This window comes from Hirundo rustica, chromosome 10 (genome assembly GCF_015227805.2).
Source record: "Hirundo rustica isolate bHirRus1 chromosome 10, bHirRus1.pri.v3, whole genome shotgun sequence".
In the NCBI taxonomy this organism is placed as follows: domain Eukaryota; kingdom Metazoa; phylum Chordata; class Aves; order Passeriformes; family Hirundinidae; genus Hirundo; species Hirundo rustica.
In genome coordinates, this window is record NC_053459.1 from 22741664 (window position 1) to 22766623 (window position 24960).

Genomic DNA, 24960 nt, shown 5'->3' on the forward strand with positions numbered 1-24960 from the left:
TTGCCCTTCTCGCACCTTTCTGGTTTTAGGTTACACTGTCCAGGCAGTTCATTCTTCCCTGCCCCGCCGACATTTCATCAGGCTTGGAAAGACACCGGGAGTGAAAACCAAACAAACAACCAACCCCAAACAACCCCACCGCTTTACTGCGGGGCTTTTTACAGCTTTATTTCGTGTCTGCCCTGTTTCCCCAGGGCAGGACCGAGCACAACCCGCAAGCCCGTCCCACACCGGAGCCTGAGGGGAGCTTTCGAGGCAAGTACTGACTGCTGCCATGATCCACCTGCTGCTTATCACCCCACCCCTTATTTATCACCTTATCTGTTATTTATGGCCCTACTTATCATTTATCGCCCCATCTGTTATTTATCATCCCACCTGTTTTTTTCTTTTTCTTTCCCCCCCGCTGCTCGGGCTGGAGCTGCTGCAGCTCGCAGGGCAGTGGCTGTAGCTCCATAGCGTGGGTAAGAAGGTTTTTCTCTTGGGAAGCATGCTTTGTAGCATGGGATTTTTTTGGTTTGCAGGGGGGGTTTTTTGTTTGTTTTGTTTTACTTTGTTTTTGGGGATTTTTTTTTTGTTTGTTTGTTTTTTGTTTTCAGTAGACTGCTTGGAGAGGCCTCGAACATCCTGCTCGTGGCCTTTGTGTCTGAAGTTATTTACAATACAGCTGAAATTACAGTTATTACTTAAAAAGTTGGGATGACTGTGGTTTTTTCCCTTAACTGCTATAATTCTTTTCCCTAAACTAAAAACCGAGCTTATTCAAACCACTACAACACTGAAGATATGCAACCCATAGAAATAGGTGTTGAGTTTGCAGGGGTACCAAGGTAATGCATCTTTCCAAAGTGTGGTGAAATTGCAAATTCCTTGTAAAAGGACTTAGGGAAAGTGGCATTTAGCTGTTTTCATGTTGTTTTCCTGATCTTACTTTATATGTGCTGTATGGCATTACACATAGAAATAGATAATTGGCTTAAAAATAGAAAGTGGAGTTTGAAGTGGTTGATGTCACACATGTTGAGGCATGGAGCATAGGAATTTATTCTGGCAGACTGTGATTATTTCAGCATACCTGAATTAAAGCTTATGTGATGCAGGTTTTTTTTTTTCTTTCTTATATTTTTAATGTCATTTTTTTTTTTTTTTGCTCTTTCTTTAAAGTAGTTAGCATAATGTTAAATGTTTGGAAGAACTGCGAGTCTCAGTCGTTGTAATTAACAGCAAATGGGTGGGGAGTGCTGACAGACAAACTCTTTATTGCACTTGGAATAATTCCTCAAAGGAAATAGTTTGGTTTGAAGTATTGGCAAGTGGATGCAACTTAGTGTAGCATGAAATCCACATTCATGGTGGTGATAATTGGATGTGAGTTATTGCATAGACAGTGGTATCCCTTTGGATTTGATGGGTTTATTGATGTGAGGAAGCTGTTGGAATTTAGTCTGCCCCAGTTAAAGTCTTGTAGTGTGAAATAAACTGCGCCCATCTTCAGCTGTCTGTAAGTTACAAACCTGCCTTGAAATTGATTAGAAAGAGACTAGGGTACAGGCTATGTGGAATTTGGGTCTATTTAGCTATGCAGCCTTGAATGTTGACTCACATTTCGTTCATCCCAAACAGCAGTTTGTGTTTTGTTACTTTGACCTGTACATTCATTATCAGCACAGAGGAACCTGCTAGAATGATGAAATTTGAGTACCAGTGTGGCAGAGGAGCAGGCAGAAAGGTCGTGGCTAATTAGTGCTTGATTTATTTATGTTGATGGAGTTGCTTTAGTGTTTGCCTCACTGGCAAGTTGTGTTGCCGATTAGAGAGGGAAAAGGGATTCATTAAATAAAACCCAGGCAGAAAGAAGGAACTCCTCTGTGTATTTACATTCCAAATCTGTTTCTAAGCAGTTTGGGGTTGCCTTTGTCGCAGTTCCCTGGCAGTCCTGTGAGCCCAGCTCAGGGATATTTCAGGATGCTGGTCAGGATGCATTTCCCTGTGAGGTTGGTTTAACTTTGACTCTTCCAGTCTCAGAGTTTAACAGTTGTTTTTATCCCACACAGGATTATGCTGCACAATGATTTCCTGTATTTTCTCAGACTAATTCAGGGGATTGATTACTGTCTATCTCTAGCCCCTGTTATCTACAACTTGATCCTGTTTTTTCTCCACCCAATATTCCTGAAACTTTATAGGGCTTTTTATCTCCAATATTCTCACACAGCATCTCTGATATTTATCTCTGATATTACCACATTTTTAAGTTATCCATTAAATATTTGCTTTCAGTGGAATATGTTGAAGTTAATTCGTATAAATGGTATTTTTTTATTAACTGCTTTCCCTCCTTGAGCTTGCTCAGCTGACCTGTGTCACTTGCCTCTGTTTTTACTATTAAATAGTGTTTGAGCCACCTCAAATCCAGCGTGTGATCTCCTCCTGTCCAGCTGTGCTGGACCTGCCAGCACACATTTGCCAAGAGAAAAACTTCTTTCTATTCAAAATCAATAAAATCTTCTTTTACCTTGGAAATTGATAAAGGAATAGCTGTTTTGAATTGATGATATAATTGAGTGCTTGGGCTTTGTGACACAATAAGAAATACGGTTTTTTTGCACAGATCTGGTGCTTTGTCAGCACTGAAATGTTGCATTTTAGGTTCTGTGGCACCAGGTGCCATTGAGGTGTTTGGCCTCATGGGTGGAGATATTCAGACACATCTGTATTGATGCTCAGTTTCAGCTTTACCTGTAAACAGGCAGTTTTCCATTTGGGGTATTTCCAATCCTAAGCTTCTCCTTATCCTTTTCTAGGTCCTGCCCTCTCCAGGAAGCTGAGATCCACGAGCTGCAGAAGCTTCCAAGCACCCTGTCAGCTGTGAGTCTCAACTTTTGTTTCTTTTTCCATGTGCATCCCAGCAGCAGCAGGAAATGCCCAGTTTTGCACTGAACTGCAGTTCTCCCCCAAACATTCCAGCCCAGCAAGGCTCTGGATGTTCACCTTCAATTTAAATCCCGTGCTGTATGAATTTGCTTTTTGGAAGAGCGTTTTACTTTACAGCCTGGGTTAAAAAAAAAAAAAAAAAAAGTATTTGAAATACCACTAAAGTCTGGAGAGGAGGAATTAACTCTGCTCGGTGAATTACTGTTTTTCTTTGTATCAATTTGTCCGTGACAGAAGGAATTTATCGTCCCAAATCAGGTGAGATGGTTTGGCTTCGTAGCCGTTGGTACAATTTTCCCCTTCTTGATGCTTTCTATGGGTCTGGTTCAAGAAAGCTGTGTTTTAGTTAATATTAATCTGCTTGCACTGAACTTTAGGGAGTTGCCCAAATGAAACAGCCAAGAAAACTTTTTCCCTGGTTTCATAAATGTAATAAAAAAGGGTTTTTTTCCAAGTTACATTTAATTTTGAGTCGCTCTAGGATTTTATTGGCACTTCATATAAACAAGTTTTGTGCTCCATTTCCCTCTATATATGAATATTTTTGGATGTGTAATGAGTTTTTTACTGCTTTAATTTCAATCAAATTCCCATTTCAACAGGTTCCTAACTGAAATTCTCTTTTTGAGGAGAAGTTATACTGGGCATCATGAATGTCAGTGATTTTGTAATTCTCCCGGGCTCAAAAGCTGGAACCTCAGTGAGATTAAAAACAAAGTAAGTGCATTCTATATGACTGGGTTTGAGATGTGTTTTCATAATTTTTAATAAGTTTTAATGCAACATTAACTAGAAGAGTGCAAGAGCAAGAAGAATCATGATGTGTTTCTTTTCTAGAATTTTTCCTGTGCTTTTAGCCTTTCTTTTCTCAGGCTTTAATCTACTTCCTGACTAAGTTATAGGTTTTATAACCCTGTGTATCTACTGGATAATACAAGCATACTATAGAAATCAGTGGATCGTTTATTTTAATACAATTAAACACCAAACTTTTCTGAGTACAGGCACAGTTGTATCAGTTCTGTGGTGGAATTTGCACTTGATCCGCCCTAAATTTCCCAGAGCTGTTTTCAGTCCTGCTGGGAGATAGAAGAGGGACATGGCTGTAATGACAAATTTTCCAGCTTCTGTTTTTCTGCTTTAAACTTCTTCAGGTGCCTTACTCACTTCCAGGTGATTTCTAATGAATATTTCATATTTCCTCCAGAACTGTAAAGGAATTGCAGTTGGAGAAAGTGCAGTTAGAAGCAGAAAACAAAGAGATGGAGGAGAGGTTGCGGCAGCTGCAGTCAAACATGAGCAAAGAAAAAGAAGAGAGGAGGTAGGTTCAGTTTCCCTTTGGAAAATAGGTTCAATTTCCTTTTGGAAAATCCAATGAGATTCTCCCTCCACACCTCCAACTCCCCACATGGGATCTCTTGTGTTTGGCATTCACAATTATGTTCAGTCTCCTCTCCAGTCTTTCTTCCCAATGATACTTGCTTCCCTGTGTCTTTGTTCATTTTAAACTCTCATATGATATTGGATCCATTTTCCTCGTTTACTCCCTCTTCTTTTCCCTGTCTGTCTGGATTTGTCCCCTTAGTTTTCAAGCAGGAGACAGAGCAGCTTCTCCTGCCCCCTTGTTTATTTCTGAGGTTTCTGCAGAGAATGCTGTTATTTTTGCTTTGATCCCCTTTTACATTTGTGTGCCTTCCCAAGCACGGTGTAAAGAGGCAAATGCCAGGGTGAAGTTAAACTCTGAGTCACTCTGAATGCTGGCTGATTCTGCAACATCTGCTTCCTTTTCCTTGACTTTCTGCCTGCTGTGCTTTGTCACTGGAAGCGTAAATGCCATGGATTTGGATCCCTGGGTGCTGCTGAGCTGCTGGCAGCTCTGTGAGCATTGCCCTGAGCTGCTGGGGCGGTGTTTTCCAGGTGATGTGTGGCACTTTTGTCTCCACGTTATTCTCATGGAGCTGTTCCTGTTTTCTTCTCAAGGCCCTGTACCTGCAGGCCCTGATAGGGTTGCTGTGGTGAGCTCTGAGGACAGGAGGCTTTGTGGAGCAGTTTGGGCTGGAAAGGATCTGAAATTCCTGCATTTTTAGCAATGCTGGATGAAGTCCTGGAGTAAACTGGGACAACGAAGGCTCACACAAAATGTGCTTCTGTTTTTATTCTTCTGAAACCAGCCTTTGAGAATTGATAAGATTGTTTTTATAAGTTTAAAAACTTGGACCAATTTAATGGTTTAAAAATAAGTACTTTCTTACACATTTGTTGTATTTACTGCTGTTAAAGTAGATATGAAGCAGGTTTCCATGGAAGGGAGTATTTGTGCTTTGGGGAATTGATGATCCTATAGAAAATTTTATTTTTGTGATGTTTTGTTCATATTTAACAAGTTGAAGGAAAACCTTTATGCTCCTCTTGCTTGCAGGAGGCCTAATTTTGAAGTTTTTTCTTGCCTTGGTTTGTAGGAAGTTAGGTGCTTATCACTGGAAATCTGGGCAGGCAGGACCAAGGACCACCCCACCCCGAGCTGGGGCACAAAATAATGAAAACAGGAAGAAGGTAGGAAACCATATTTGCAAGTTAAGCTATTTAAAGTAAAACAAGGTTTAGAACTGAATTTATGCCGCAGAAAGGAAAATTTCAAATACTGTAAAACCTAAAGGTTAAGCCTTGTCTGAGTAAAATTCCTGACTGCTTATTTTTCCATGCAAGACCTCTGATTCCCTTTGAGCTGGAGGAACATCAGAGTTTTTTGGGTGATCTGTTGAGTTTTTGGGGGTTTTTTTTTGCAATAAAGAACAAATGGTCACTGCTCCTACAGATTTAATCCTGTAAGAGTGGCACTGTAGTGGTGCGAGTGATCCTGTCCTTTGGGTGGCTGGTGCCCATGATGGATCTGAAATACTGAAGGGCTTTGGGTGAAAATTTGAATGCAAATTCTTTGCTTTCACAGATAAAATACACCACAGCTAAAGTCTTTTATTTAACTCAGGTTTATTGACTCTTGTTCTATGATATCCTTGCTCAGACCTGAAAAAAGGGATGTAGAACTTTCCTGCTAAGTCTTTGGAAAATCTGTTTTCTTTTCAATATGTACAAATGGGGTACTTATTTTCTTTTGGAAAAGTCTGTGGCAATTTTTCTTAAACTGGCAGAAAATGAGAACTTCACTAAAATTGCCTCCTTGCCTGTGAGAGGAGAAGATCAGAATGAAAAGGTTTTCTTTCCCTTCCCCCTTCTCTGAGACAAGGAACTCAGAGCTGTTGCTGCTTCAGAGACTTCAGGTTTCAGCTAAGGTGGCTGCCCTTTAAATTTAAATTTGAAAAAGGGGCAAAATTAAAATGAGGGATGAATGAGGGGCAGCGAGGCTGTGGGGTGAACTCTGTTTGCAGGGGAAAACTGAGGAGCAAAAATGCTGAAAATTATTAATTACTGGGATGTTAGATCATGGAAGGGTCACCTGGACAGTATTTCATATCTGGGGAGGAAAACTGGTCCTGGGCTTCATGGAGTTTTCTCTTTAAATGCATGCCCTGCTATTTCCCTAAACCCATTTGCATTCTGTAAAAGTTACTCTTTATTCATTTTCAGTAGAACCTTACACAGATATATGTAAATATTCTTTCCTGTAGGTTTCTCCAGAAAAAGTGAAGTTGCAAGTACTCAAGAAACAGAGTCAAGGTAAAGACATCTTTCTTAACCAAATAAAACTTAAACTTTTGATAGATAATTGCTGTTTGGAAGTTGCTGCAATTAAATAATGAAGAAATCAGAATGGAACACTGGATTAGCTGAGTTTTTTGGTTGTTTGGTTGTTGTGTTTGTTCTTTTTTTTTTTCCCCAGACCCAGTGAAAAAAACAGTTAAACCTGAAAGAGATGTTGTAGCTCATGAAAAATTGGGAGTGAAGGGGATTGCCTGTGGATCACCTGAAATTAGGGGTGGGCTGCTGGTAAGTAAATGGTTTAAAAATAATCCTCAAGCAACACAATTTACTGTGTGTAGATTTTGTTTTTGTGTTAGTATGTGGACACACATTTTCCTTTCTCCCTCTGATCATTACTTACTGCCCATAAGGAAAAGGGAAAATTTACAGACTGATCTCCCTGAGTGGAAATTTCTATTATCAAGTGTGAGGTGATTTCTCTTTAATAGGGGTGGTTTGCCTTTTAGCAAGCAGGAAACAGGAATAATAAATAGGAAATAAACAATGATTAGGAAACCCAGCCTCCAAAGTGTGGTGTAGCCTCATACAACTTATTTTTGAAGTAAGCTATGTGAACAGAAAAGTTCCACTGCTGAATAAAGAATATTTTTATTCTAAAAAAGTATCATCTCAGAGAGATCCCCTTCCCCACCCTGCAATACGTGATGTGATTTATTTCCATCGTTTTATCAAACCACCCGCAGCTGCTAACCCTCAAAAGGAACGGATATTTTGTGCGTATCTTTGTAACGCTTTTCCTTTGGGGTAAAAAACCACGTGCGGGTTTGGAATTTAAGATAACTTGCCAGCAAAGCCAGGGCGGTTTTGGGATCCCGTGCTCCCAGTTTCATTAACGCTGGCGGAACCAAGAGCACCGCACCCTCCCAAGAGCGCCGATCGCGAGTGTTTTGGTTTTTTCCAGCGGATTTTAGGGAGCACTCCCGAATCCCGCTGCCGTGCCGGGAGTCGCCGCCCGAGGGCGCTGCGCCCCCGCAGGACGCTGCAGCCGCTGCGCGCCCCGCGGATCCCCGGGGCTGGGAGCGCTGGAGCCGGAGCGATGATCGCTCTGGGAATCCGCGCTGCTGTCAGAGTTGAGCTGCGGTTCGCTGGCCCCGCGCTCCGGGGGTTGTTCCCTGCTGATCCCGTGTTGGCGCAGTGAACTTTGCGCTGTGCTCACCCCGCTTTGCAGTGGGAGGGTCGGGGAATGCCCAGCGTGCAGACACTGACACCTTTAACAGCCGCCAGTTCTTGTTTTGCAAATCACAAGTGCCGCTGGATGTGCAGCCAGTCCCTGCATCAGTTAAAGCATAGGGCAGGTGGAAAGAAGGAGTTGGGAAAACATCCTGATTGTGTAGGAGCTGCTGATGTTTGACCCTCATTATGCTTTCTGCCTGTACCTTTGCTGCTTTTTTGTGGTAAGAACAGGTCCCTCACTTGGAGAATGTGTAGATGAAGGATCTTTCCCATAAATGCATAAATTATTTTGTGGTTTTGATTGATAATCATCCAAGATTTGGTAATGAGAACCTTCCACAGTAATTTTCTTTGTCCTAATAAAAGTTGAAAAAACACCAAAGTGCCAGTGTAGGACTGTTTTCCTCCTCTTGTACCTGTTTCCAAACTCATCAGTTAGAGTTTGGATTTCCCTGGGCTGCTGTTTGAATGGCTATCCCAGTTAGCCCCTTAAATGACCATTTTCCTTTTGCTGACCTCTCCAGATGTGCCTGTCCACTGAGAAGCTTCAACAGTAATCTCTTCATTAGTAAAGCACATAGCTCATAAACTCCTTTAAATGAGACATGCTGCATTAAATGGCTCATTTAATCCCTGCTGTACAGGAGGTGTGATGTCCATGGCTTTGTATCCAAACATGGGATCTGGGTGTCCATGGCCACTGCTCTCTGACACCAAAAACCTTTAAAAGTAGGGGGTTTGTGTGTCTGGTAAGAAAAAGCTTTTGTCTTTCTTATTTAACTCTTGATAGACCTTTGCAGTTAATTGTGAGCAGGATCACATAAAATGGGAGTGATCTTGATTTCCAGGTAGCTCAGCTGAGCCCAGAAAACAAAGTACTGCAGTTCCATAGCTGACACTAAAAATGCTGTTGCTCATCAGAAAAGCTTTGTCAGTAATGTTGTGGAACTGATTTAGGAACCAGCCTCAGAACCAACCTGTGCAAGCCCTGGAAGGCAGGACAAAGGACTGCTGCAGAGTGGGGCCTTCGATGAGGAGGCATCTGCAAAGGCTTTTCAGGAAGCTTTGCTTCAGTGGAGAGAAGGTAAAAGTGATCCTGGAGGAGATCCATGTGCCAGTGGGGTCCCACCAGGTAGGGTTTGTTCTGTTTTAATGATGTTTTAAATGCAGTGGGAGCATTCGGGGAGTTAGATTTTAGATTAGTGAAGGCAGATATTAAGTGAAGCTAAGAAAACACATTTTATTCTTTCTCAGTGTGCTTTTATTATTAACAGTCATGTCTGAAGGTCATGCAGAGCGTTTAGCTCAGTTTTTGTGATGATCTCTGGCAGTGCCCAGGCTGTCCAGCCCATGTCCCTGTACCTTCCCATGGCTTTGTGTCTCACGTGGCACTTCAGCATGAACTGCAATGCTCAGACAAAAAAAGAAAAAAACAAAAAACCAGTTTTAAACTGAGGCAAGGAATGTGCAGGGCTCAGGATTTTGTGTGTTCTCTCCAAGTACATTTTCTGCTTGCCTTCACCAGGCTCTTAATATTTCTTTGTCCCAATGAAAAGCTGCAATCAGTTGAAGTATGCATGGAAAAAATATGGAAAATTCCTCTGGTCTGATTGGATTTGTGCAAATCCAATCTGTGTCTTGTTCCTCTAGTCCACGGATGGTGGTTTTTCTATGTGGCTTTTTGTACAAAATAATATTAAACTGATTTTTTTTTTCCTTTTTTTTTCTTCTTTTCTGTGGAATTTTGATCTGTGGAGTCATGGGTTTCCATCCCCCCACTCTTTCTCTGGCTCCACTGTAGTGATCTGTAATAATTGAGCTTTTCTGGCTGCCCCCATTACTGAGTGTGCTCTGTAAATATGATATTGCTGGCCATTTAAATTTTGGAGTTATGCAAAGACTGAGCTAAGCACAGACCCAAATGTGATGTTCATTCAAGGATAATGTAGGTAAAGAGCAGGTTTATAAGCTTAAACAGCTGTATATTTTTGTTGTTGTTGTTTTTCACGATTCTGACAGAACCTGTGGGGGTTTGTGAGGTCCAGACCAATGTTACTGCTCTGAAGGAACCCATCCAGGTGGAGTTCCAGAAGGATGGCCTGAGCTACATGGAGAAACTCCTGCTGAAGAAATACAGAAGGTATTGTTGAATTTGCTGCTCCCATTGAAGGAATTCAGAAATACTGAATTAACAAAATCCAGCTGAAACTTTTAAAATATTAAATATGTTATCATGGGTTAAGGGGTGTGTATACAGGGGGCTTTATTTTAATAAAATAATCATTATAACCAGATTTGATCATTTCAGAGTTCAGAATTCCTGCTGAGGGAGCATTTAGAGGGATTCTCTTTGGTATCAGTTTATTGTACAATTTGGAGACTGACTTTGAGATCTAGTTGCTTGGTTTTGGTGTGTTTGCTACAGGAGTTTTATGGAGAAAAGGAATCTTCAGGATTCCTTTATGGACATCACAGTGTTGTTTTATGAGTTCTTGAAGAGCAAATCCACCTCAATGAAATTAGGAGAAGTTAGTTAATGTAATGCTGCTGTGATAAATAGGTTGGTAGGGTTTTTCCTTTTTTTTTTTTTTTTTTAATGTGATATATTTTTTTTAAAAAATGACTTTTTAAGATTGATTTTTATATTTTTTTCCTGTTTAGAACTCCTGTTGATCAATTTTTTTCGAGTTGCATGAAGGATTCAAGGCCTGTGCAAGCTCTGAGTGTTCACCAGGCTGGGGTTGGAGGAGAGGGACAAAGAGATGATGATGACATTGAGGAGTTAACAGGTGTAACAGATTTCTGTTTATTCCATCTAAAATACCTTTCCCTTGTGATTTCTTTTCTATAATTGCTGAATGTTTCCACTCTCAACCAGTTTCTGCTAAAAGCAGTAGTAATTAAAGAAGAAAATTGTGATTTTTCGTAAAGAATAAAGATGTTGCATTTTATGAGTGTGTATTGAACATGAAAAACTGAAATGCATGAAAGTATTTATATTTCCTAGCTGAAGAGGTGAAGAAATACTGGGCATCTGTTTATAGAGTTGAAGAATCCAACACTGTTTGTGAAAATGCAGCGTCCTCTTTGAAAATTGAGTTCCTTGATGATGTGAGTACTGATGAAGGACTGATTTGTTCAAGTCTTGATTTGTAAATGTTTGAAGAAGCAACAGTTAAATGACTTCCACTAAGGAAAAATACTGGTGCATTGTTTGTTTTCCATACAGATGTGGGAAATGGATCATTCCAAAAATTCCCTGTAATCTTTTTCTGTTGTGTTCAGGGACCTGCACTATATGGGATTTGTACACAAAGTGTGGCAGCTTTTCAGCACTTTTTAAATTTTTAAATTATTTTTAATCTGTTGCTGAGTGTGGCTCTCATTATTTATTTTTTATTTTTTTTTTAATTCAGTCTCACGGCAAGGACTTGGGAGACTCTTCAGTGGAGGAAACTGGAGCTGTGGGGATGAATAAGCAAGGAAAGACTGACCCACTGGAGTGTGGAAGGTGTCAGAAATGCAGAGATTGTGGGGGAGGAAAGGAAATAATCCCAAATTTGGGGTTAGTTCCTGAGAAATGGGGGCTTTTCTTTGCAGGCAGTTGAGTTATTAAGTGTACACTGTTTTAAAGGCACTAAGGAATATTAATTGCCTATAACTAGAGAGGCATCACTTTGAAATCCTAACCCATGTAGATGCATTTCTTTGCATTTACCTGTCCTGATTTTAGTAAAATTTCTCTTTCCTGAGCTCTTACCTCAGCAGGAGCAGGAACTCACATACAGATTTTACCACTGAACAGTACTGTGCACATTTTAGATCCTCTTATTTAACTAACCTGGAATTCCAGACAAAAACAAGAACTGATTCTTCTGCAATTCTTCTGATCTCCCAATATTATTTGATTAGCTGTGACCTGGTTTGCTTTTTTGTATTCTTCTGGTCTTTTCTCTTCTCTATCAAAGCTCAGCATTTGCAGAGCAGAACAACACAGAACCAACCCCTTGAAAGAGAAATGGGTATAATGGGAAAGTCTTCTTTCCATTTAACTTCCTCAGCTGACACTTAATAGTTTTTACATTTTCCTCTCAACAGAAATCCTGTTTCTCCTAAAGACGTTTCTCAAGGTAAATGTGAAAAGTTACGAAGTTCTTTGTTGAAAATACGTAAATGTGTTCAGTTTCTCATTCTCATTCAGGATGGGGTAGTCAACTACAGTGGTCTGAAAAAATGCTTAAGGGTCTTTAAATTGTATACCATTCTCTGGGCTATCACAATTTGATTTATTGCAGTTTAATGGGCTGTGTGAGCACTGTGATAAAAATGTATAACAAAGAAAACCAACTTACAAAATCATTCACAGCCTGATAGGATGGATTTCAAACCTTGTAATGCTTTTAAGGAGATTTTATTAAATTTCCACGATTGCCTTTCTTTAATGGTGATTTTGTATTTGAAGTTCACAGAGAAAACATAGTGGACTTGTAGGTTATAATTAATATTCATTAGAAATATTGCTATTTTCATGATTTTGTTGTACTTTTGTAGAAAAACTGACTGTGTGCAGTGATCTTGAAATAAATGCAGTGCAGGAGGAGAATATTGAACCAAAGGGTGGGAGAAGATCACTGAGCTCCTGTGAACTTCCTGAGGAGATCCCTGACCCCACTGAAGGCGTGAGCAAAGATCTCACTGAACTAAAGAGCACCAGAGATCTCCTGGAGACTGAGCTGCAGAACAGCAGGAGAGAGCCACAAGAACTGGGCAGTGTCTGCAACAGTCACAGTTTGGTCTTGCCTGTAATTACAAAATCTTCAGCAGTAAGTTGGGATGTCTTTAATTGCTGAACAGATTAAGGATGTTGCTGTATCTGCTTTAGATTTAAGGGATTGTCACTGCCCGCCACATTTGATATGTAGAGGGTGAAAGGCTTCAATTTATGTTGCCAGTTTTCTGTTAATATTCAAAAAAAAAGGAAAAGAGAACAAACAGCTATAAAAAAAGGTGTTGGAGGAGCAGCTCTTCTCATATTTGTATTAACAGCACTTCACCTCTTGACTGAATGACCAAAAAATGGTGCTCAGTCTTACCTAACAAATTATTCAGATCCTCATTTGCTGGAAATAAAATTAAAAGCAAAAAAATGATGGAAAAGCTTGGTACATGGATTTGGAGTCATTGTCAAACAGCGATCGCCTTCCTTTATGTACCCGAAAGTGAACACAAAGAAAATCTGCTTTTCACTTCCCCAGTGAAAGGACAGACTCAAACTCTCACAGCATGAGAAGTTTTTAGGATTTTAAAGCATATCTTAAGCAAAAGCATCATCCTCATGAATATCTGTTACAGCTGGCTGTCAAAATCAGTCTGAGTTCTGTGAAATGAGCATTTTGTTAATCTAAACTTGCAAGGGCAATTTATAAAGTTTCCTGTTTCCCTTCCTGTATGTAATCTCTCTGTTTATTCAAGTTACAGGATGTAGCCAGGAGACAGAACTGTGGCTCTGCATCGTATCAGGGACTTGAAGGTTTCTTTGTTGTAGGTGCAAACGCTAAACAAGAAAAGCTGGAGGCTCCTTCTTCCCTGGCTGCTGCCTCCAGCCCTCGGGACAGGATTTCTTTTCCAGGTACTATGGTGTGAATAAATCCTCAAATATGCATATTTATCATCTTTTCTCAGTTCCCTTCCATCCAGCTTGCTTTAAGAGTCACTTTCAGGGTGACAGTCATGCCACCACACAAGTGGTGCTGGGCAAGGATAAAATAAACTCCATACCTTGAGGCAATCCAGTGCCATAAATTTATATCTTTATTTTTATAAATATATTCCCTGAGAATAGGGTTCCATGAGGTTCCTATTGCTTGTCATGGTGTATATGAAACAACAAGTGAACATCATTTATCTAATCAAATAGATCACTTGAAATCAAGCTTTTAGTCTGTTACATATCTGTACAAATTTTTGTTGCATGGCTTCTTTAATTCCCACATTAAATACAGCAAATATAGAAGAGTAAATGCAAATTAACACAAAACCTGCAAATGATTTCCTCTGCTAATGTTTGATTTCAGGAGATGGGCAGTGGGTTTCTGAAAGGAGCTTAAGTGAATATGCTGATGACTCTGTAGTTCAAGGTGTCTTGGAAAGTCAGCTGAACAGAGCTGCAAATGCTTTCCAGGCTCAAAAGCAACTTTGTCCTCTGATGGCAGCGTGGATGCCATGGCCAGGTAGGGACAGCCACAGTTCTCAGGTCTTAATTAGATTAATTTTAATTGTGTAAAATGGAGACACTGCTGAATTTGTCATTTTTAGATCTTAATTTGTGCATTTGTGTTTTTTTGGGTTTTTTTTGTGAGAATAGGCTTTGGAGTTAAAAATTACCTCTTCTCAGCTATCACCAGTAATTCTTTTTATTTGGCTTAGTTTCTGCTGCTGCCCTTCTGCTCCCCTCTTTGTTTGAATATTTAGAGAGTAAACTCTCCAGAAGAAGTTCCTGTATTTGTGTGTGTTGGTAGTCTCTGGTACAGTTTGGGAGTGATCTAATAAAGGATTCCTTCCTGCTACACAAGCAAGTCTGATTATATGAACTCGAAGAAACAGGGACACAAGTAATAACTGTGTCTGCACTTTTGTGTTACCTTTCTCAATTTCAACTGTCTCCATCCCAAGGAATGCAGCTCTACATTATTTCTCGCATCGTGAGCGACCAGGTTGACATTTTAATTTAAATAATGCTGTGTGCAGAAATCGAAGCTGTCAATTTTGAATCCCGGGGAAATATTGGAAAGGGTCTATATTTTATTCATGTTAGTTTAAATTACAAAAAAAGAAAAAAAAAAGTAACCAAACTTTGGAGCTTTCTGCAATCATTCAGCGTTTTCCCCTCACACAGAATTTGTGGCGTTGTGCAGAATACTTAAATCACGTATTACTCTTCTGAAAGATGCTTCTGGAGTGTGAGGTGGGGAATTTATAGGTGTTAATAAAAAGTTATAAATATATTGAGAAGTAAAATCTTAATTTGCAGCGATATTTTTCATCAGCTAGAATTGGTTTGAGACTTTTAATGGTGAGTTTTTTGTCGATAATGTGAATTTTTTTCAAGCTGAGAGTGGAGATTCTGCATCTTTTTGTTCATATTTGCTCTTAAAACATTTCAGGCCCTGAAAATCATTCCAGCTTAACTTGTGAAGATGGAACTTCAGGCAGAGCCTGGGAGAAGATCTGTGAAAATGCAGATTTCCAGAGCACCCCGGAGCTGAAAGACCACGACACGTTTGATATTTTTGGGTAAATTCAACTTGCTGGGTGTGGTTTTGATGATATTTTAGGTTATTCAAGATGCCAACCATGTCAGAACTGAAATAAAAATGGCCCCAACTCTCAAATTGTGCATTACCTGCTAATTACAAATGTCAGCATGACCTGTGTGGTGTCCTAGTGTTCTAAAGCCCTTCTCAGGCAGCCAGAGTCAGAGCTGAGGGCTGTGTTTTGTTGTTCAGACTCCAGATGATAAATCTGGGGATTGTGGGTTTTTCAATTCCAATTAGCACTGAGATTTATGGGATAAATCTCTTAAAAATCATCCGCAGACTTGGGTTGTGAGGTAGCTTTGAAAATTCGTGAGCAGGTGGAATAATAACCTCTAACTCACCATATATTTGTTGTTTTGTTTTGGACACTGAGGAGATGACTGGAAAAAAGGAAACTCCTCAAGTTCTGCGTTTTTTTACTGGGATCTCAAAACCAGCAAGAGTCAGGGAAGCCCTGAAGTGAACTCCATGCTGTGACTAGAGCTGATTCAGAGATTTGTGACAAAAGCTGAGGGAAAAGCTGAATTAGAGTAGCTTGTACTGACAGAATCTCCAGTTGAAGCTATTTCTGTGCCTTTTAGTTCAACATATGTGAACATATGTCAGCAAGGCTTAAAGCAGGGAACTTGGGAAGCTGGAGGTGCTGGAAATCACTGGGCTGTTTTTCTTTTAAGGGACTGGGAGGAAAGCCAGATGGATGATGAGGAAGCAGTTCTGGAGGACAAACAACAGGTTCTGGCATTGCAATGAACATGAAAAACTAACTCCAGTCTTCACCTTTTTATGGTTCAGAACCAAGAAGACCAAGAGGTGTTTAAAGCGCTACTCAAGATGTCATTTACTAAGGAATATTCTGTAAAGTTGTCATTAAAACTTCTAGAAAATACCTTGATTTGGCTTTTTTTTTTTATTATTACTATGAGGAAATAACAGAATAAAAGAGAACTGCTCTCATGCTGCAATTTTTTAGGATTGCTTTATTCATTATTTTTAGTTCAATATAAGTTTTCTTGCCTGCAGGTGGAATTTGGTGTCTCTAAATGTGGTTTCATGTTGCCAAGCTGGAAGGTGCCACCCCAGGGGTATTAATGGGATAAACTGGGGTCTCTGTAGGATCAGCTTTGTGCTGAGAAGCACAGGAGGAGACTCTAAGGTCAAGTACACTTTGTCACATGTTTCAGAAGGGCCTTGCACCTTGCAGTGCAGCTTTCCACTGTACATTTAACATCTCCTGCCACACTCCTTTCTTCCTAACTCCAGCAGGGAGCCCAGGCCAGCAGCAAACCTCTGCTCAGAATCAATTGGGAATGAATTCCCTTTCTTTCTCTGCTCCAAAATCCCAGTTCGGAGAGATCTGTGTCCAGGCAAATCCAGCTGTGCTGTAAGTTACTGCCTTACAGGCCTTTGGTAATTAAAAGAACAAAGAGGAAATGCAGTTAAAATCATCCTGGGTGGTTTTAATTTGAACAAACAACCCCAGCTGTCCTTTTGAACTTACTATATTTGTGTTGTATAAAGAGTTTTTTTCTTGCTCCCCAGAAAGTGGAAGGTTTAATGCAATTAGTATAATTTCTGTAAAAGGTCATTTGGCCGATGTGGTGCTTTGATGTAAAGAGGGTTTGGGGACTTTCTGCTCTCTTGTTGAGGAGATGCTTAATTGTACCCAGTAATTGAGTGGCTTTGAAATTACCTAAATAGTATCTTTTGCTAACATCTTTAGGATTCTCAGACACAGCAGCTTGCTTAGCTTTAAAGTTCTCTTTCCCTTCACGTGCCTTTTTCCTTATTTGTTTTCTCCACCGTGGTTTTTAAGGAAAACTTCCTCCTTCTCCCCTAGTTTTGATAAAAAAGATGTATCAAAAGCAATGACAAAGATTTGTCCTTCTGTGCTGGGAAATTTTGAAAGTGGAATTAGTTAAAAGCTTTTGTCTGACAATTGTTCTTAAATGTTTATGGGTGAACTACCTGGCAGGGCTCTAAAATTCACGGAAATTGTTATCAGAAACTTTCCTGTAGAAAGAGAAGCTTTAAATTCTGCTTTTCTGTGTTCAGAGGTGGCAGGTGCCCTTCACTAATGGATGAGTGGAAACATTCCAGTCTCATATTTGGTTTCTGGCAGTTACAGCCGCTCTGGTTTGGACTCTGAGGTGTTATCTGCCCCCCCAGCAGCTCTGCACTAATACCAGACAGCACTGTAATCTTTGCAACAATTTCTTTTACAGGGAAAAGTACTTCAGCCACCCTAATTCATCCAAACTAGAAGGCATCAGGCTGAACAGACCATTGGTTTGATTTCCTGCCTCATTTCTTACCTTTAAGGTGAGGGCATATTTTCCACCTCAGTTTTCTTTATAGAGTTTACCATATATTGATGTTTTATCACAGCAGCTCTTTGTCTGAAATTGGGAGAATAAAATCACAAAGCTGGTGTTCTTCTTTGGAGATGGAGGCCAGTGCTTTTCTCTCATCAGTGTAACCTTTCTTTTTCAGTTACTCTTCCAAATATTCCTGTTGCACTCATTTCCCTGGCACAGACAGCCTGACTGCTTCCATGCTGCTCCCAACCTTTTTTAACAGGAAAACTGATGAAGCAGCTGCTGCTGCAGTGTGTGCCTCGAGCCCTCAGCAGGCAAGGTAATCCTTTAAATTTGGGCTTGTTGGAGATAACCAGAAAGTCACTGAGTGCTTTCAACATCTGATTTTGAAAGTTTTCCCTTCCCATCCCTTTTGCTTGAAAGTAAAAAATGCTTCTGATAACACCTCCAACAAAATTTGGGCTGACAACAAGCTCTCTTCAATGCATTAGTGATTACTGTTTAGGCAGTGGTGATTTTAATAAACCTCAGTTTTGAATTGCAGATTTAAAACATTTGAAGATGTTTTGTTGGTTTTTTCCTCCCTTCTGTTTAAGGTATAGTGGTGGAACTGATATCCTAAACAGAAGTCCAAAAAGAGAATCTGTATTGCTGCAGTTGTGTGATTCATTTGTTGCTAACAGAACAAATCTGGTGTTGAAAGGTTGAAAGCTGGTTATTATTATGAATGTGGTTTAATGTAATTCTCTGCGCGATCTTTAAGGTCCCTCCCAACCCATTCTATGATTTCTTGGTACCAATACAATCTATAAATGGTAATGTTCATTTTTTTCTTTTAGGTTTTGTTTTTACTTCTGCCTGTGCCTATTGTAGGGGTGCCTGATCCGTATCCAGGTGTCGAAGGATTTGCACAGAAAAATCACCTTTTTAGTCCATTTGAAGAGAAAGAAAAGGAGGAGGTAAATGAAAAAGCAGTTAAATTTTTGGAGCTTCTGGGATGAGTTTGTGTTTTTGTGTACTTTGACTTTCGGTAACCTGATTGTATAAAACATAAATCCTGGGAAAGATTTGGCCATCAGTTTGGATTTTGAGAGAGGACATCCCATTCATTATATATTAAAGCGTTTTAGAATTTCTGTTAAGGAGCGTGGAGCAGACTCCACCTGCTTGTGTCTCTGACTTTTTGAATGTGGCCATTTTCTGCTCGCAGTGTAGTACACAGTGATATAAAGGGGAATAACATGAATTCCACAGGATTCCAAGTGCTGGAATTCCCAAACTGCTCTCCCCCTTCATCAAGCTGTCAGTGCCTTTCAGGGAACATCAGAGGGGCTGATAAATTATCAGCCTGACCCTGTCCAGGGGCTGTGTTGTGGTGCCAGATCCTGACCCACATCTTTGTGGTTGCTTCTCATGGAACAACCAAATTCCCATTACTGAGCAGATTTACAGTGTAAGGTGAATGTTTCTTCTGCTCAAAATCCAGACCAACTCAAGGGAGTCCTTGAAATATTTTAACTGGCTGCCAGGGTTTGTTATTTTGAAGAAGAAGGGCCACTCCTCCCAGTCACAGAAATCCCACAAAGTCTTTTCTCAGCTGGCTTTGCACACGGGGATGGGTAAAGATTGGACAGTGGAAACTGAGATTTTCCTGTTGATGTTTCTTTTCAACCAGCAAGGGATGAATTCTGCTGAAAACACTGTAAAGGTTTCTGCTCCCTGCTCCAGAGCAGAGCTTTGATCTCCTGTTTGATTTTACCCTTTAACAGACTTAAAGATGCTGTCATTTGCTGCATCTCATTTATAAAAATTAAGAATTGTTCTTTCCTCTATCATAATATAGCTTACATGCATCTCATTTAATTATCAGGAACACATAAACCCAATTAGTTTTAATTTATCCAGATCATTTGCATCAGAGACAAATACATCTGTCTTTTTCATTTCAAAAATGAATCCTGCAAATTGCGAGCCATCACCACAAGGGCATTTCTAAATTATTTTGGTCAAGAGAAGTGTTCCATGACTTTCTACTTAATTAGGATTAATTAGGTTGTTTAATATGCTTATGCTTTTTGTAAGGGATGGAAACATAATAATCTATTTTATGTTAATAATACAGATCAGTTAACAAGCTCAAGGAATGGAAGCCTCCAAAAACAAAACTGATTTTCCATGTATTGATGGACGTAAAGACCCTCAAAAAATACCCCCTGATTTATTTCAGTAAAACTGAGGGATTTCAAATGCTGATTTCCAAAGGAGCTCCAACAGAGGGGTTAAGGAACAAATATTCAGCAGAATGAACTGGGAAACTTTGCTAGGGATGAATTAGATTCTATTTTAGGAAATCAACCCCAAACCTAACAAAAACACCCCAGCAAATCCTTCAGCATTTGGCCCAGTGTGTCTATGACATATTTCTCTGAACATAATGCAACAAAAATTACTCAGTGTTTGTGTTGAAGCATACTAACATAATTTTTTGGTTGTTATTTTTTGTGGGAAGGCAGCATTTTTTGTGGTACTTCTATGTTTTTGTTTTTAATTACTTTGCAAGATGAAATAGTATAAAACTCCATCAATTTATTTTGTTTTCCTTTGTCTGCTGTGGTTCTTTCCTGTGTTAAATGTGCTGATTTTTGGTTAAAGGTGCTCTTTGCTCCATTGGGAGAGGCCTTCATTAATTTCCTGCTGTAGCCAGTTTTTCTGTGCCATAAATAATGGCAGTGGATGCAGAACTCTTGAATAAACATCTACATAAAGATGGAGAAGTGATCACAGTGAGCTGGGAATTCTTCTTGGATCTACCAAAATTCTGTTTATAACCCTAAAATGCTGGAGACTGGGCAATGACTGAGAGGAATGAAAAGTTACCAACATACAGTGGCCCGTGGTGTGGTGCCCACAAACCATTTCTTCCAATGCTGCCTCGGCACCAGGGCCCTGACAATTATTTTATGTTTTTTATTGTTAATTTGAATCATTTATACAGAGAAACCTGAAGAGAAGTTAATTGAATGTGGCTCAGTTTGAAAAATGTGAACACCTTTCTTAAAGTACTCTGAAACAGCTTGGAAAAATCATGTTCTGTTGCATTATTTTTGTCTGGCTGCTGGAGCTTGCCAAATACAAATATACTTTCTCCTCTACTATATTTAATTTTCCTACTTATATTACATTAGAGTTACTATTAAATTATCAAATAGATACATCATATATTGCTTGAAACACAGCTGCTGTTATTTGCATTTAGCTGTTAGTGCTGTAAAACCAGGTTTTATGGTCACAATAAGAACACCAGCTACAAACAGAACGAACAAAGGGCTTTTCTTAAAAAAAAAATAAAACCCAGCAACTTTTGAAGCAGAGAAGTATCACATCATCTGGCCTAATTCCAATCATTGGGCTTGCACTGATTATTTCTCCCTTGGCCAACCTGTTAATGAAGGTTCAAGTTTCATTCTGCTGCATTTTTTGGAGTAGGTGACCCAGTCTTCAGAAATCAGATGAGAAAGGAGTGAGAGAACAGAGTTATGACAACAGTTTTTACATCAGCGAGAGCAGCAGGTGTAGATACAACCTTTCCTTTCCTGCCCATCCCTCCCCATTTTTTCCCTTCCTGTCCGCTTTTTTTGCATTTTTAAGGTGACTTTTAGGGCTTGTATCCATTTAAAGGATGACAAGTTGCTTTTATTGTGTATTTTTTCCAAAGGAGGTCAAAATAGGAGCAGAGATAAGGGCTCTGATTTCTTTTTCCTACTTTTTATTACTCAGTAAAAAGCAAATATCCTGTCCTTCCCTTCAGCACAGATCATGCAAATGGCTTAAATGTGGATGATGAAATCTTAGAGCATGCAGGGACAGCCCCAATCCACTCTTGATAAAGCCTGTGGGAGGCTTGCCAGTGAAAAAGCACATCCTGTTCTCAGTGACATTGTTGCTGTCACTGTTGAAATGACTTTGGAATCCATTTTAGAAAAAATGCCCTTTCTACTGCAGAGCCTTTGCTCTTCCCTGCAGTGGATCCAGTGTCTGCCCCTGTTCAGTCACTGGAGCAGCCAGGATTTGGGAAGAGGGGCTTGGAGTGCCAGGAGCTGCACTCCTGTGGATGGTTTGTTAAGAGAAGAGCTCCTGAAAATAATTCCTGACATCTTTCAACTGCTATAAACTTCTTCAGGTGTAGGACACAGGGTTCAGGCTAATAAACTGCCTGAGAAAGAGAGAGCTGAGAAAATAATCTTCAAACAAATGTTCTGGTACAGGGAACAGACTCTGAGCCTGGGGTGAGCTGGTGGCTGGCTTGACTTCTGCTTTAAAACCTTTTTAAATTACCCAAATTTTACTATCCTCTGTCCATCTTTTCTTGTTTAAAGCGATGATAGAACTACTAAAATAACTTCCCAGACATGCAAGATTTCATTGCTAGGAAACTTTGTCATTTTCAGGCCAAAAGCTCTCACGTTTTTGCTGTCTAAACTCCTCGTGCTCATTTGAGGTGCACGCAAGATGAATGTGGGTGGAAATAAAATCTTCAGCTTGGTTGTAGGTAGACAAATATTTCCCATGCAGGAAGATGTAGTGTTTAAGAAGAGATTGGTTGGAAATTAATCTTCCCTCTCGTGGTGTAGCTGAAAGTGGAGAAACTCAAAGTGGACGTAAAAATGGTCTTCATGTGGCCCTTTCCAAATGACTTGCTTTGAATTTTTGTGGAATCACAGAGTGGTTTTGGTTGCAAGAGACCCTAAAAACCTTTTCCTTCCACCCTGCCATGGGTGGGAACAACTTCCACTGTCCCAGGCTGCTCCAAGCCCCGTCCAGCCTGGCCTTGGACACTGCCAGGGATGAGAAATCCACAACCTCATTCATTGCCTTGTTTGGGTTTGAGATGGGAATGGGGGGAAAAAAACCCCACATTTTCCATTTTGATGGAGCTCAGTGCCAAACTTCAATTTCCCTGTCAATATCAAGCAAGCCGATGAGATTTTTCAGTTTTCAAGCTAGAAAGCTTCATAGCCAATATGGAAAGAGATCCTAAATCAAAAAAAACCCCATCCTAAATCACTGCTAAATCAAACAGATTAGAGCTTGCTCTGTTTGTAGGAAATGCAGGATGGATAGAGTCAATAACCTGCCTTCTGTGGAATATTTTTGTTTGTTTTCATTGTTAACAGAGGTATTTAAGCATTTTCAGCTGTTTTCTGCTGTCTGATTAAGAATTGCTCAGATCAGGGAATAGGCTGAAGGTTTAAGGTCTGGCTCAACCATGACACCATTGCCCAGACCAAAGTTAAGATAGATAAATTAACAATAATGATAAATAACATGCAGAGTTAGGGATGCTATTGTTGCCAAGCCAGCTTGAATTTTACCAGGAATTTTTTTAGGCCTGGTTGGCAAGAACGTATTTTCATGGAAAATCTTAGAAATTAGACCATAACTTGCATTTAAATGGTCCTGAAAATCATCCTGATGTTTTACAAACTGTATGAAAGGGAAGAGTTCATGTTCTGAGGAGTTTCAAGTGTTGTTCACTTCATCAAAAACCAATACAGGAATGTGATGCTTACCATTTATTTTTTCTGAGTTACACTAGGAACATGAAGTATCTTTTCATAATTTACCAGACGTTTATAATGTGCAGCACTTCAAAAGACAGTGTTTTATAGTTATCTGCAATTCCCTTCCGCAGTACAAATTAAAACTTGCTGAACTTTCTTGGAAGAGCATCACCACATAACATTTCTTATGCTGCGTGGTGTCTGTTTGGAAAGTCAAAACAGCTTCCTAGAGAATATTTTTCCTGTTAATCTTTCTACCTGAATTTATTTGGCAGTGTAATTCTGTGAAAGTTGATGAGTTTGCCTATATAACTTATGTGTACAATGCTTTGAATGTCCCAATCATCTCAAAGTAAACCATTTTCCTGCCTCTTCCCTCGAGCATTTCTACTGAACCTGTAAAAAACGGGATGTTTGACTCCTGCATTAACATCCCTTGTGTTTACATCATTCCTACAATCTGAAGCTGCAGAATTAAAGCTGGGAGGCAGCACCAGGAGCAGGCTCATGGCACAGTGTATGGGGAGTGCTTAGAAAATCACACCAGACAGACAATTTACAGCGCTGGGGGTTATTTTTCACTCCAGGACTTTGATCTGGCTGCAGGGTGTTTATCAGGACTGCTTTGCATGGCATCTACGTTTAATAAGGCAGCTGAAGAATGATGAGGCTGCTTTCCTGACAATTTTCTAAACAAAATAGAATGCTTGCTGCTCAACAAAAGCATTTTTTTCCCCCCATTGAGTCAAATATCAGAACAAGAAATAACTGCGGAGTTTTATTAGTTGCAGATTACTTGCCCAGACAGCTGTGCTCTCAGTGTGTCATCAAAAAAAAATCCAAAACCCTGGTCTCAGAAGCCAAAGTAGCCTCAGAAGCTGATCAGTTTAAACACAGAGCAAAAGTTGTACTTCACCCCGAGGTATTAAGGGTGTTAAATGTTCTGCCAAGGCACAGGGCCATCACTGTCACAGCTCTGCAGAGATTCCTGCTCCTGTTGAGGTTCTGCTCCTGCAGGCTGGACAGGCAAAAATCACCTGAGGGCAGTGGGGTTTGTTTATAGCTCATCCAGGGAAGGAAGATGTCCATGGCCAGGTGTCCTTTCCAGGTACAATCTATTGGGAAGGAGAGGGAAGAGCTCCACTGGAAGATTGCCAATCCCTGTTCTCCTTTGCATTCTCCCTCCAGAACAGGCAGCAGGGCCAGCTTGGAGCAGCCTGGGCTGTGGAAGGTGTCCCTGCCATGGCAGGATGAGCTTCAGGTCCCTTCCAACCCAAACCATTCCGGGGTTCTGTGGATAATGGTCTTGGAAAGGCTGGAAGGGGTCAGCAGGTTCGTTTCTCTTCCCTTGGGAGCCCCAGTTCTATTCCCAGCATTGGTGTTGTGCTGTTGTTATGTGAGTCTGTCCTTAAAGTCTTAATTTTCCACAAAGGGTATCAGGCCTTCAGTTGAAACACCTATTTTCCTGAATTGTCTCTGTGTGAATGTAATTTAGCAAAGGAAGGGAACAAAGCCTTGTGAGGCTTGGCATGAGCTTTGTTTCAGGTGAGGATGTTATCTTTGTCAATTTGGAGTGATTTTCAAAAGCACAGTAAGATTTCACAGTGTTGGACAGGAGGATTTGAGTCAAAATTAAACATTAAATATGGATATAGGCACAAGCTTAAATTAAATGTAACAAAGAAATACTCTCAGAATTATTTTTTTCCCTGACAGAAATAGCATCAAGGAGCTGGATGCCTGTTACTGGCAGCGTTTATTTTCTTATGGTGAGCCTAAATTGGACATGAGTGAATCCTTCTGTGGCAGAGCTTTCCTGTTTCCAGGAGTTCTGCAGCCCCTGCAGCAGTGCAGCTCAGGATGCAGAGCACCAGCTGGGTGGTGGGGCCCATTTCACTCATGCCAGTGACTCTTTCCAGGACTTCAACAAGTGCTGGAGGA

The 24960-nt window shown here is 40.2% G+C and overlaps 1 protein-coding gene across 8 annotated transcripts; it reads left to right on the plus strand.

The window, feature by feature from the left end:
• The first annotated feature begins 355 nt into the window (after positions 1–355).
• ZBBX (zinc finger B-box domain containing) lies at positions 356–17721 on the plus strand. 8 transcript variants are annotated; one of them, XR_005702375.2, is made up of 21 exons: positions 360–464; positions 2805–2868; positions 3537–3651; positions 4142–4255; positions 5394–5487; positions 6561–6609; positions 6773–6879; positions 8785–8959; positions 9847–9967; positions 10489–10616; positions 10835–10938; positions 11244–11392; positions 11926–11957; positions 12379–12650; positions 13300–13456; positions 13902–14057; positions 14991–15120; positions 15818–15953; positions 16164–16524; positions 17366–17462; positions 17634–17721. XR_005702375.2 is itself a non-coding variant. In XM_058421933.1 (19 exons), the coding sequence occupies exons 4-19, from the start codon at positions 3584–3586 to the stop codon at positions 15891–15893; spliced, it is 1932 nt and encodes a 643-aa protein (XP_058277916.1). In that variant the 5' UTR covers positions 360–464; positions 2805–2868; positions 3169–3192; positions 3537–3583; the 3' UTR covers positions 15894–16029. The 8 variants fall into 8 exon arrangements, 7 of the variants coding, with proteins under 7 accessions (XP_039930197.1, XP_058277916.1, XP_039930192.1 ...); XM_058421933.1 differs by lacking the exons at positions 16164–16524; positions 17366–17462; positions 17634–17721 and adding an exon at positions 3169–3192 and having other exon boundaries at positions 15818–16029; XM_040074263.2 differs by lacking the exons at positions 16164–16524; positions 17366–17462; positions 17634–17721 and having other exon boundaries at positions 356–464; positions 11244–11338; positions 15818–16029.
• Positions 17722–24960: the final 7239 nt, after the last annotated feature.